The sequence below is a fragment of the Frieseomelitta varia genome, unplaced genomic scaffold, assembly GCF_011392965.1.
Source record: "Frieseomelitta varia isolate USP_RPSP 00005682 unplaced genomic scaffold, Fvar_1.2 scaffold_315, whole genome shotgun sequence".
Classification (NCBI taxonomy): domain Eukaryota; kingdom Metazoa; phylum Arthropoda; class Insecta; order Hymenoptera; family Apidae; genus Frieseomelitta; species Frieseomelitta varia.
This window is the reverse complement of record NW_025110052.1, coordinates 57,226-70,322: the sequence shown is the minus strand read 5'-3', so window position 1 is coordinate 70,322 and position 13,097 is coordinate 57,226. Positions and strand designations below refer to the sequence as shown.

General features: G+C 24.8%; 2 protein-coding genes across 10 annotated transcripts; both read right to left on the bottom strand.

Moving 5' to 3' along the window:
• Positions 1 to 275: 275 nt before the first annotated feature.
• LOC122529925 lies at positions 276 to 1,031 on the bottom strand. The gene is made up of 3 exons (XM_043656465.1): positions 1,011 to 1,031; positions 525 to 854; positions 276 to 389 (listed from the first exon to the last, which is right to left on the bottom strand). The coding sequence occupies exons 1-3, from the start codon at positions 1,029 to 1,031 to the stop codon at positions 276 to 278; spliced, it is 465 nt and encodes a 154-aa protein (XP_043512400.1).
• Positions 1,032 to 1,744: 713 nt separating this feature from the next.
• Positions 1,745 to 12,836, bottom strand: LOC122529936 (oxysterol-binding protein-related protein 8). 9 transcript variants are annotated; one of them, XM_043656488.1, is made up of 18 exons: positions 12,651 to 12,836; positions 10,815 to 10,960; positions 10,361 to 10,402; positions 9,187 to 9,315; positions 7,987 to 8,042; positions 7,659 to 7,889; positions 7,436 to 7,580; positions 7,157 to 7,378; positions 6,319 to 6,473; positions 6,068 to 6,246; positions 5,818 to 5,995; positions 5,518 to 5,614; positions 5,218 to 5,414; positions 5,024 to 5,149; positions 4,716 to 4,964; positions 4,471 to 4,638; positions 4,055 to 4,230; positions 1,745 to 3,970 (listed from the first exon to the last, which is right to left on the bottom strand). In XM_043656488.1, exons 2-18 carry the CDS (start codon positions 10,951 to 10,953, stop codon positions 3,739 to 3,741), a joined length of 2,721 nt encoding a protein of 906 aa, XP_043512423.1. In that variant the 5' UTR covers positions 10,954 to 10,960; positions 12,651 to 12,836; the 3' UTR covers positions 1,745 to 3,738. The 9 variants fall into 9 exon arrangements, with proteins under 9 accessions (XP_043512423.1, XP_043512422.1, XP_043512424.1 ...); XM_043656487.1 differs by lacking the exon at positions 12,651 to 12,836 and adding an exon at positions 11,442 to 11,955; XM_043656489.1 differs by lacking the exon at positions 12,651 to 12,836 and adding an exon at positions 11,444 to 11,955 and having other exon boundaries at positions 10,815 to 10,964.
• Positions 12,837 to 13,097: the final 261 nt, after the last annotated feature.

The window sequence follows — 13,097 nt, the reverse complement described above, 5'->3', positions numbered from 1 at the left end:
AATTGTATAATTAGGAAACTATAAACCATTTAATATTAACAATAATGTCAAAATATAATGATTCTTATAATATATACTTTATACTGACCTACTTTGAAATATTACTCATTTTTATTACTACTGTATTACTGCAATTTGTATTTTGCAATATTATTGGAATACAATTTGTATTATGGCAATTAATACAGAGTGTCTCGAAACTTCTTTTTTTTTCATGCATTAATTTCATTTAAATATTTTAATTGCGTACATAAAACAATGAACTGATTATATCTTTATTTACTATGATTGTTATTATTTTTGGAATATTTCGCACTTTTGGTTCGTTTTTTTAGTGTAGAATAAGTTCTGTGCTGGTTTTTAATTTTTGAGACAGGGAGTCTGGAATACTAAAAGAAATATTTAGTTAGATTTTAAAAATATTTTAGAAAGATTTCAGAAATTAAGGGACATAATACAAATTTACAAATATAAATTTGAAAAATTGTATAATCATGAATAAAATTGCATTTATATGTAAGTACGTTTTTATATATTTCCCAAAATGCAGTGAATGCTGTTTTAAGCGCATTTGCTTCTTGTCTTAAAGTAGGTAAATAATACGAATCCTCTCCATGTTTTAATATTAATCCGACACGTACAGCACAATTCAATTTTCTTTTTAATTCCTCAGTAAATATTTTTACATTATTTTCAACTGGATAGGAACGACGTAAATATTCGCTAATAAGATTCAATGGAACATAAACTTTACGTAATTGAAGCTTTTTTAGCGCTGCAAATATCATCTGCGGTGTTATTGAAATATGATCACCTAATTGATTTACAGAAAAGCAGAATGATATTGATATAATCTAGGAAATAACAATATAATTTTTAATATGAAAATATAAATTAAGAATACATAAAAACTACCAAAACGTTCGATTTAATAAAATAATAAAAAATATGAAATCAATACTGTAGAAAACAATATTTTAAGAAGAAAATATATTTTAACAATATCTCACGTGACATGGTTGAGTTATCATTATGAAGATTCATTTTATATAAATTAAAAATATTGTTTCCTTTTCTTTTTTTTCTGATAATTTTGTTCATCCAAACACATTATTACTTGAAGGAAATTATTAAAATTGTTAGAGTATACATTAAAATTTATAAGTATTAATAAAAATCAATTTTATAATTTATATTTTTATAAATTACGCCATAATGAAAAAGATGAATGCTTCCACATAGTTTTTGTTTTGGTTTGTTTTGTTATAAATAAATTATTTTGTAAATGCAATTCTCGTGTTTTATTTTAAGTATGTCCTTTATTTATTATTATATTATATTATATTATCTCTTACAATACCAAATTATTCTTAATATAAACAATAAATTAAAATACAATGCAAATATTTAAAAAGATACATACATACATATATGCATACATTAAGAAACTTGAAGTTGTATACTTTTAATAATTATTTATATATATAAAATTTATATGTTTGGATTTATAACACAAGAATATTTATAATTAATTCGCGATACCTTCTTTCTTAATTTCATAATCTTAAAACTACAACATTAAACTATCACAACAAATTTTAATATATATATAATCTTTCGAACTTAAGCAAATTACAATATAAAAATATCAGGTACTCTACTATGGAAAGTATTTCATGATGTGGCAAATATTACAAAAAGTAAATTGAAAGATGTTCGTGTATTTAACAACTTATTTTTCTTGGTTTATTTATAACATTTTTACATTGAGATATCAGGAATTACTCAATTATAATCAACCATTTTATATGTGAAAAATTAAATAAAAATAGTACAAATAGAAAATAATTACGAAGTTTTGTGCAAAATGCGATATAGATATTAAGGCCGTACTTGAATCTTCTTTTCTTTTATGTACAAGTATCGACAAAATGAATTAAAATAAGATATATAAATTTACAAAAAAAAAAAAATAATTTTTAGAGCTAATTGCAGTGTTTAAAGAGAACAAATATTTTTCTTCAATTCTTTTTAAAACAACATCATGAAAAAAAGCTAATAATAAATTTTGATAAATATTACAATGTCTTAAGTGATTGAATAATTATACGATAGAATATTTGATTCTATATCCCAAAATTTTTATACAAATAAAGATATTAACAATTGAGGATTGTTTTATTTCTTTGTTCTTAAAAAAATGATATTCAATGAAAATTATTATTTAACAAAATTCTTATTATGATATTGAAATTTTATAGATGATATTATTAACATTTACTTTTATAACAGGAATGAATTTATACTAATAATAAACATATTATTATATAAACATTTCAGTATTCTTTAATGAAAAGAAAATCTTTTAAATATTAAAGTATAATATAAAAACATCAATTAAATTTTATTTTTATATAAACTTTCCATAAAAAAAATATTGAATGCTATTTAAATTACTATTTTATTCTGAGTTAAAAAGCCAATTTTAAACTTGGATTGTTACAAAATTATTAATGTATTTATTGTATATATTGTCCACATTTTTAATTTGATATAACATATTACTAAATTTGAAGATCATTTGTTATAAATTGTTATTTTAACAATGTAATTACTGTGGTATAAAAGTAGTTATTTAAAAAGTACGTTAGTTAGAAATTTATTTCTATTTTTGAAATAAATGTTGAATCATATCTAAACACAGCAAATTTACATAATAAATCGTAAAGGTGCAATCGCTCTAAATATGTAGCATATTTAAGTATTTTTAAAAATATGCCTTAAATTATTAGACTATAAAACTATCATCAATATAAATCATTCTAAATATAAAAGCATAATGTTGCTCTAATATTAAATATATCATAATATATTTATGAATAGAAAAATTCAAATGATACAAAATAAAATCATAATTCAAGCTATGTACGAAAAATTTGGACGTTCTTGTTTCATATTATATGAACAATTTGAATATTTTTGGTACTTATTTTATTAAGAGTTTCTATTTACTAATTATAATAATAATAATAATACTGATGATCATTTAATATTTTCAAATTACGATCAATCCATAAATAAACACTATAAAATTGATTCTATGTTTTACTTGAAACTGCAATTAGCTTTCCATGTTTTATAATCGTAAGATAATAAAATTTATATGCATGTTATACCTTTATAATAATCTTATTATTATCGATACAGTTTACTATTGAGCGCCTGCAATAAATACTATAACATCGTTAGAATTTCTGAATAAATATATAATGATTTTCTTGTGCATTAGCACATAAAAATATTACATACATGATAAGCTCAAAGAAATTCAATCCCTTTATCTCGTATAGTTCATTGCTGTTGTGAGGAACGTTTAACAAAGACTAAAAGCATTACATTAGTACTAGAAAATGAAGTCTACATTCATATAGTCAAAGAATATATCATTTTACAAATCAAAATTTTAATTTTCGAAAGCTATAAATGAAATAACATTGCACTGTGTGTTATCTAAATAAATATATCTTTAATAGTTTTAAATCTTTTTATTCTATTCTTTTAGCGATATTCTATTAAAAATAACATGTTTTATTATCTTCGCTAAAAAACATGTACAAATTAGGTACTTTAAATTTTAAGATTTCTCTTTTCAAAGCTTTTTCCTGACACAAAAGCTAATTCAAATTGAGACAAGATAAATAATATGTACAATTTACTACGATCTTATTAGTGTACTCTTCAACCTCCACTAGGTTCGTCGGTCCATATTTTTACAAAGTATTGTACAGAGAAAACTATTATAATAACAAGAATCGTATCTATGAAGCTTTTCAACATACTTATACTATGGTGTTGATCACCTTGTTCTCTTTGTTTTATAGCAAGTTGCTCTAATATATGTTGTATACGATTAAGTCTATCACCATGTTCTAACATTTGTCTTTCTACATCTTTAATAACATCTATTATCCTGGAAGTATATTGTATTAATCAAAGTTATTAAAAAGTATATAATTATTATTCTATATTTGAATAAAATAATTGAAAAACTTACCGTGCTGTAGAACGTTTTCTTTTACCTACTGACTGACTAGAATCTGAGTGTACTTCTGCAGAAGAACTTCCAGAATCATGAGCAGTCTCTGTTAATGGTAAATTATTAGACAATTGTCTTTTAGAAGATTTTAATACAGAAAGCGAAGAACGTGAATCAGCTTGAAGAAGTGGCACCTATAACATAAATGATAACCTTTCAAAATGGTTATTTTATTTTATAGAAATGAGTGGAAAATTTATTGTATATAATTATTTTTCCTTTTTCAAAGTACAATTATCAATAAAAGTCATGAATTATGAATGTTTTTATCAAAAATTTGATAACTTATGGCATAAAATCATATATATATAATGGTGTGTGTATGTATATATATATATATGTAATAAAATACATATAACTTTATATTCCTATACCTGTGTCTGTGGTTCAGCAGATACGATACTACCAGTACGCATAATTGGTGTTTTGTGTCTAGTTTTCGTACGCACTATATAATCTTGTTCATATTGCACAACATCATTTCTAGGATCCCATGGTCGAACGTCCGCATGTCGATAAACCCAATTACCTGTTATAATATCCTGTTGATATTGAAAAAATAATATTATTCAGAATATAAATAAGATTTTAATTATTTACTTTTATTATTATCTAATACCTGAACAAAATGCTTGGGAATCCATTCCTGTCCTTTAATTTTTCGTTCTTTAGCACGTTCTCTTTGTGCTTCTTCCAATTGAGTTTTTGCTTCAGTGGCAGCTATTTGATCATCTCGATTAATTGCCTGAGTAACATCAATCCATAATTTCTCACTCTCCCATGGACCTTGATGTTCTAAAGGCACAGTGTATTTTTTCAATCTGTTTTTGCGTACTTCTGAAGTAGGATTGAAGAATACATTTTCTTGCTGCAAGATTAATTGACAGTATTAATTGTTGTATTTAAAATTCTAGATAATCAACATACCTTAGTTCTTTTATCTGTAATCAGTATTTGACCATCCCAATAACCTGATATAGTGGCAAGAGTTTCTTTTCCTAAACGTATTGCTCCTACAACTTGATTCATTTGTTCTGCACCTCCAAGAAATGGCTATTGAATGAATAATCAATTTTATATTTATTATTTTAACTTTACATATATATAAAATTCCATATTACCTTAAGTTTAAATTCTAGTTCAGTATGATAGCCTGTTTTCTCACAATTTATGTGAACTTTTCCACCTAATTCCATAGACAATGTTCCCATAAGAATTCCTTTACAATGGGCATAAGGTATTGTCATTGTATAATCTTCTCCTCTGGGCAACATTGTTAGTATTGCAACACCATCTAAAACTGCTGATGTTGAATTTCCTAAAAAATAGAATATATATTATTACATTGTGAATATCTCAATATAAAATTTTTTCGCTTTTTTGTTTATTTCTTGAAAAAAATAAAGAATATTTATATTTACCATAAAATTTAGATTTAGCAATAATTGTAGCACTAATAGTAAATCCATCTTGTCGATTTGTAACGTAAAACCCTGATATAGGTGGATGATGAGAGAGCTATTAAGATTTGAGATATTTTGTGTAAGTATGTAATAATAATAATAATACTAATAATAATAATAATAATAATAATAATAATAATACTAATAATAATAATAATACTAATAATAATAATAATAATACTAATAATAATAATAATAATAATAATAATAATAATAATAATGATGATGTAATAGTATATACAATTACAAAAAAATTACCTGTTCAGCTATATAGAAAGTTCTCGAACCATTAGGATGCTGCCAATAGCAGCGGAAAGTTTCACCCAAAAGCGGATTATATGGTTTCTTTAAACCTTGAGGTTTTTTATAAAATCCAGATAAATACCATTTAACAACACCTTTCATACGTGTAAATGCATCATCTTCCACTACTGCTCTATAAGACCAAGAAACAAAGCATACATATACATCTAATTTTATTTCACATAATTTGCAGACTTATACTTACTGAGACAATAAATCTGCATGGTAATAAGAATCAGCCAATTTTTCTAGAAATGAACGAGGTTCTAAAATAAAAGTCGGTAAGACTACTTTCGATAAATCCATGCCTGGTCGAACTTGTTTCATTAAGAACCATATTAAAGATTTTTGTTCTTCCTGTAATTCCGTAACAACTTCTCCAGCCTGTGATATAAATACAAATATCAGAACTTTGATCTTGATTACATATAAAATGCAGGATATAATTTATTTTACCGCTCCAAGGACTTCTTGTTCATTGGCAGCATATGGAGTTTCGTTAATTGTTTCTTGTTGATCTTCTTTAGCTGATCCTTCAGATTCGCTGTCCGAAGCACTAATTTCTGCATCAGCTGCTACTCCATTTTCTGGCTGGCTAATATCGTCCAGGTCTGTATGTGAGGAGTGCATAGGAGCTAGCGTTACTACTGTTGGGCTATCATACTCCAGGACATGTACAGAGGGAACAGTCATGCGCCGAGTGCAAGACGGGATAGGCTTAGAGGTAGAAGAATCAAAATGGGAATAAGTATCTCCATCACCTAATAAATCTACAGAATTTGAAGATAAAGTAATTTCTGCATCTGCAGCCAGAGGTGGAGATTTATCACGAAATTGTTTGTCCCAATATGCTATTGCATGATATAGCTGCTGAAACATTGGAGTCGGTGATGGACAAACACTTTTGGGATCATTCGGTATAGAAGATACCAAAGGCTGAGGACACGATAATAAACGTCTTTGAGGTGTTGTAGGTGAACGAGGAGCATAATTAGACAAACATACTGCGGATATTAAAAGCAAGTATTTAAGGTAATAAACGTTCGGAAAGGAATGACAATAACAGTGTAATTAATACCAATAACTTCCAAGAATGAAACTTAACTAAAATATTTTTCTGAATGCTATCCTTCACTAAAATCAAGTATAATATATCAATGTATGAAAGAGGAATATTACTTTCTATATGAGGTAAATTTCTTAAAGGAACAAAAAGTAGTTTAATAAAAGCTAGTGTTTTATATAATATAACATTAATTTTATATTACAAAAGATGTTACTTTGTTATGCCTACCATGTTCATCAAAGTATTTTTCATAATCTGCTTCACTCCATTGAGTTTCATGAGTTGTTGTAGTATCATGTGGTAAAGTACGTGGCAAGGCACTTGTTGAACGCACTATCAAAGACGAATAACGTAAAGATAATTCAAGTGCATCCAACCAACATTTACCAGCTGCCTGTGAAGGTGCTCTAAATATTAAGTAAGATGTTGGCAAAGGTTGTACAACAGCACCTATAAAAATAATTGAGTAAAAATATATCTTTTTATTATAGAAAATTCATTATTTACCAATAGCTTCTTTTTCCGGACCTCTTGGAGCCCATATTGATTGTTCCAAAGGATGAAATAATTTAAAACAAAATCCATCTTTCTTACTTGGACGTTCTATTACTTGACATGTATTAAGTAAAACCGTTCCCACCCAATGATTACTCTGTAATAATTATTTATATGTATATAAGTTTGATTGAAACAAATAAATATTTTATTTAAAAATAACATAAATGAGCACTTTTGTTTTTGGACTTTTGTATAACAGTAGTAAACCAGGCTTCAGAATACACCATAATTTTGTCCAACTTTTTAATGTACCACGAACTTTAAGCCAATCACTCATCACAATAACAGTTGGATCCTTAAATGAGCTTAAGAGTTCATTGGCAACTCTTTTCTTCTCCATTCGGTAATTCTTCCTTTGAGCTTTGTATGATTCTTTTCTTGTTAATTTAGAAGAATCTAAAGACTAAAAATTTTACAAAAATAAAATGTAAATATCTGTTTAATGTTTAATATATTTGTTTAATATCTTAAAACAAAAATATAAATAAAATATCTTATACCTTATCAGATGCATTATCTGTTTTTTGATTAGTTTCTCCCATTGTAGTTGTTAATCCTATAACAATTGTGAATTATTCACAAATTATTTGATTAAATACCAATTAAACAATGACATAAATATAACATAAAAATACAATTACATTTAGTAAATATTAACTTAGTAATAAATATTAATGTTTAAAAATAGTTATAAACAAAAAATATTAAATATTTATTATCCAGAATATATTTATATTTAATTACTATAATTTTAATATGAATTATATGATTAAATATTAACTATTGCAAGTAACATTATTAACTTGAGATTTTTAGAATGATTTTTATGAATATTTTTTTAAATTTTCATATTAAGATGTGTTTTGATTAAAAGGCATAAATAACAATATTTATACAAAGTTGATAAATGATTTAATGAACCATCATATAAAAATCGATTTAATGAATGATTCAATGAATAATTTTTTTTTTGTTTACATTTAAGTAAACTCAAAAGCCTTAAAAACAACCAAGCTTAAAACATTCACATAACAAGCTTAGCAAATAGAATTTTAATAATTTTATAAAAATACAAACTTATTGTCCTAAAAGTTCACATGTTTCATTGTAAAGTTTATAAATTTTTAAAAGAACATTTTGTACTTTCTTAATAATTACAAAGTATAATAATTAGTTTATATTTTTATACAAATAAAATTATTTGATATAATAATTCTTATTAACATAACGCATTATGCAGTTAGCATCTTTGTATATTAATTTTTTTAATCTCACATTTTTTGCATCCGTGTTAAAAATCACATTTAATAAAATTTGATAATATTTATCTTAGACAATAATTAAACTATATAATACTTATAAACTATATATTTTATATGTAATTATTATACAGAAATATTATTTAATTAAAACTTATATTTATAATAATAATCTATATAATATATATATTTAATAATCTGTCAGCCAAAGAAGATTATACAATATACAAAAATTACATTTCAGAGCTTACAAATCTGAATAATAATATGCATAGTATGGGAAAATATAAGCCAAACAGGAAATCAAAAATATGCAATTTCTTATAGCTAATCAACTACTTGAACGAGTAAGGAATAATAATTTACATAAAAGTCAAAAAAGCACCTGACAAATTTCGAATAATTGTCCATTATGATATTAACATAGCTTTGTGTTTATACCTGGAGATAGTGGAGGTGCAGCAGTTGCAAAATTTACAGTTGTTGATAGGGACTCTGTTGATGGAAGTTTAGGTAATGTTGCAGATTGAACTTGAACACTGCTTCGTCGAAGATGTTGATCCACTGGTTCTATATATTTAGTTTTGTTTTCAATTACAATTACTATTTATCAATATTTTTACAACTGTTTCATGAAAATATTTATTTTTTAAATTTATATATCTATCTTGAAAAGTCACAAACTTTTTAAATTTTTAAGCCATAAACTATTGAACAATAAAAATACTAAGATTAAATTATACCATATCACATTCTAAATTATAAATCCATTTTAGCAACACTAATTGTGGACTGCTAATAACATTAATTTTTTAAGACAAAATTTGCAATAAACATAATTATATACAATGTAGCTGCAAATTTTAATTCAATTTATTAAATCGCAAAAGCAAAAAAATTTTAATATTAAACAAAACATCTATTACATCTATTACAACATGCAAAAGTCTATAAATACACTGGAAAAGTTTACCTGCACAACATATTGTTGTTAAAACATTATATATGTTTTAAATATTGAAAAATATGTTTCTAAATAAACAGTATTTATAATACTATTGAGAACTATAAAGCAGAAATAATAATAAATTTTTGGTATTGGCACATGCATCAATCATACTACATTAAGAAACATAAAATTGATTCATGCATTAAAAGTATTGGAAACTTAAAAAAACTAAATTATTTTCTAACTTATATATAATATTCCTTAAATAAACTTATGAATAAACGTCCATGTTATACAATATACTATGATATACTAAAAAGTGAAAAATGTGCTAACAGCATGAATGTATTATGTTAATCTGATACATTCAACAGCATTTTAATAATTCTACAAGTTATCTTTTTGTTTAATGTGACAATGTTAACAAAGATTATATTTGTATAACAAATGAGATCAATTGTGTATTGTAAATTTTATTTATAGTTTATTTGATAACATAAAGTAATGATGCAATAAATTATTGAAAATGAGAGAATGTTAATAATATGTGTAATCTGAAAATAGAATATTATACATATGTGTATACACATATCTACTTATTCATTTTTGTGATTCTAATATTGAGGCTTGCTACTAAATGCACACAATACATATTAATAAGCCTACCTAGCTTACTTGGTAATGTACCATATCCACTGTCACTAATACCTTTAAATCGTAATCACTTATAGTATATTCATTTCAAATACTATTCATCATTAATTACAATATTTTTAGTCACTAAAATTATATGGGCAATGTAGCCACTAATGTAAATATACATATCTAATTTTAAAACTTATTTTTAAGAAAGCATAATTCAAGGGAAAACATATAAATCAAAACTAAAACTAAAAACTAATCACTATTCAAATTTTGATAAAAAAAAAGAATTGTTCTATAGTGTATATTTTCTTAATACAAATACTTAATTCTTATATAATTACATATACAATTAATTTGATATTTATGTTCATTGATTATTCATTGATAACTTCTTCTTTCATGGTACATTTTAAGAATATGAAGATGATTTTAAGAATATTTCTTAAAAATATAATTATAAAATTTATATACTTACGGTTACTAAGTGATCTGCTTACATTCGGTGGTGTCATAGTCTTAAAGGAATCAGAAGTACTCCCAACAGACATAGAATGAGTTTCAGATTGTGATGCTCGATGTTCACTTCCAGGTACCAAAATTGGTGGGGAAAACATGACGAATCTATCACATTAAATATATATGTTTTATAATCATAATGGCCTTATTATATAATTTTATGGTAGAATCTAAAGTAAATAAAAGAGCTATTTAACAATGTTAATATTCATGTTAATAAAAAATAAAAGAAATATAATACATAACTGAAAAATAAGAAATGATTACAGATATATCAATCATTAAGTATTATAAGAGATACTAAGCATAATAAAGGTCAGCAAATAATGTATGTTATCATAAAACGCTATGTAACGATAATTAAATATCTATGCTATTTTACGTGATGTATTCCTTTACAAAATAAGCGCTATAATGAACAGCAATTACTCGAACAAAAATGACAAAGTAAAAATGCATCAGCTATATCACTTGTTATACTATCATGCGTCTAAAATCGTGCAAATAATATTACTACTAAGGTGTGCGAACTAACTGCAAAGTGCATATATAAAAAAAGGTATTATATAAAGTAATTATAACATACCTGATTTCGAACAATTGTTTGTGTAGTCAATACTTGTATATATTATAATGATTAATTACACTCGAAGGAAGTGTATCAAAGTATAAAAGAACGATAGTACGAATGTTATATATTTATCATTATATATGGAATTCGAATTTATAACTCTGATTACAATTTAGAAATTAACTAATTTTTTACTGATTTAAGTATAAACATTCGAAGCAAAGAAGAGGGAATATACATTGACGAGTGAAGTACGACGGCGCGAGCGCAAAGTCTGATGTTCCATTGATCACTTACTGTTATAGCTTAACTATAAACATATGGACCTACTAAGTTATTCAGAATGAAAATGTACGACGCATAAAACGTTGCTACTATATTCCCTATTATCGATGAAAACTGGATTAAGTGTAAACATTTTTACGAACGAAAATTGCTCCTAAACCTACACAAGAACGACATACACAATCTATAGTCGCAAAAATACTTGTAGAAAAATTTTCTGATTATATTTATGTATTACAGAAAACATGTAGCAATTTTATTTGCATTATAAGGAGATCCGATTATTATGATTATATTGATAAAATTTATTATAAGATATCTAATGCCAGTATATATATCTTGCGGAGATCATAAAAGTATCTGAATTGTCAATTATCCATTACATAAACCTCAATATTCAGTTGGACTTAATGTCATACAATTAAATTAATTAGATACATGTTTGCAGATATTCTCTAATTTTTATATACATTTTCAGATTGATTTTAAATCTTACCGATATAATTATAGGACAATCGTATTTCGCTAGTGCTAAGAAAATTTTAAACGTTTTGAAAATGTTTTATATAACACAATGTAAATTTAAAAAGTTTTTGATGGCAAGTGTTCAATTATTTGTCTGAGCCACTATATCTATCGAACCAATGAAACAATCGTACATATTAATATGATTCAATTAAACTCATTATTCAATCTATGAAATCATTATTCGATCAATAAAATGTATATAAATACTCTCCTATCGTATATGATATAGATCGGTGAAATCTTAATAAAGAAAATAAGTTCAGATATAGTATGAATAATGTTTTGATGAATTAAAATTGTGAATAACTTGCAATAAATGCGCAACACGTGTCATCGATGTCGTAAAAAACACAATAAAAGAAACATTTTTCAGAAGCTTATTTCAAAAAATTGTTTTTGCAAATTATTTACCAAAATTTATTGATGTCCATATGTATCTTCACATGCTACGTTGCACAACTAAAAATATATAATCAATAAAAAATCAATTTTCTAAAAATATGATATAATTATATAAGTTATGAGTTATAAATCAAACATGAAGAATAGATTTGTCTAACTCGTTCTCAAAGCAGAACTCAAAGCGAAGTGCTGAGTCTGAAAGAAACACTATCTACATATATATTCTTTTACACTAAACAAATCTGACAGTGGTTATCAGTACGTCATAACTGACGTCATAATAAATAAGAATATTTTATCTCTATCTAGTGAAGATAATTTAATAAATTAAGTGGATTATTATATAATTACTACAGTAATTATTGTAATAATCAGAGATGTTTTTTTGAATAATGTAATGCATTTTTCCTTATTTATATCTAATTTTTTATGTACAATTACATTAACTATGTTTAT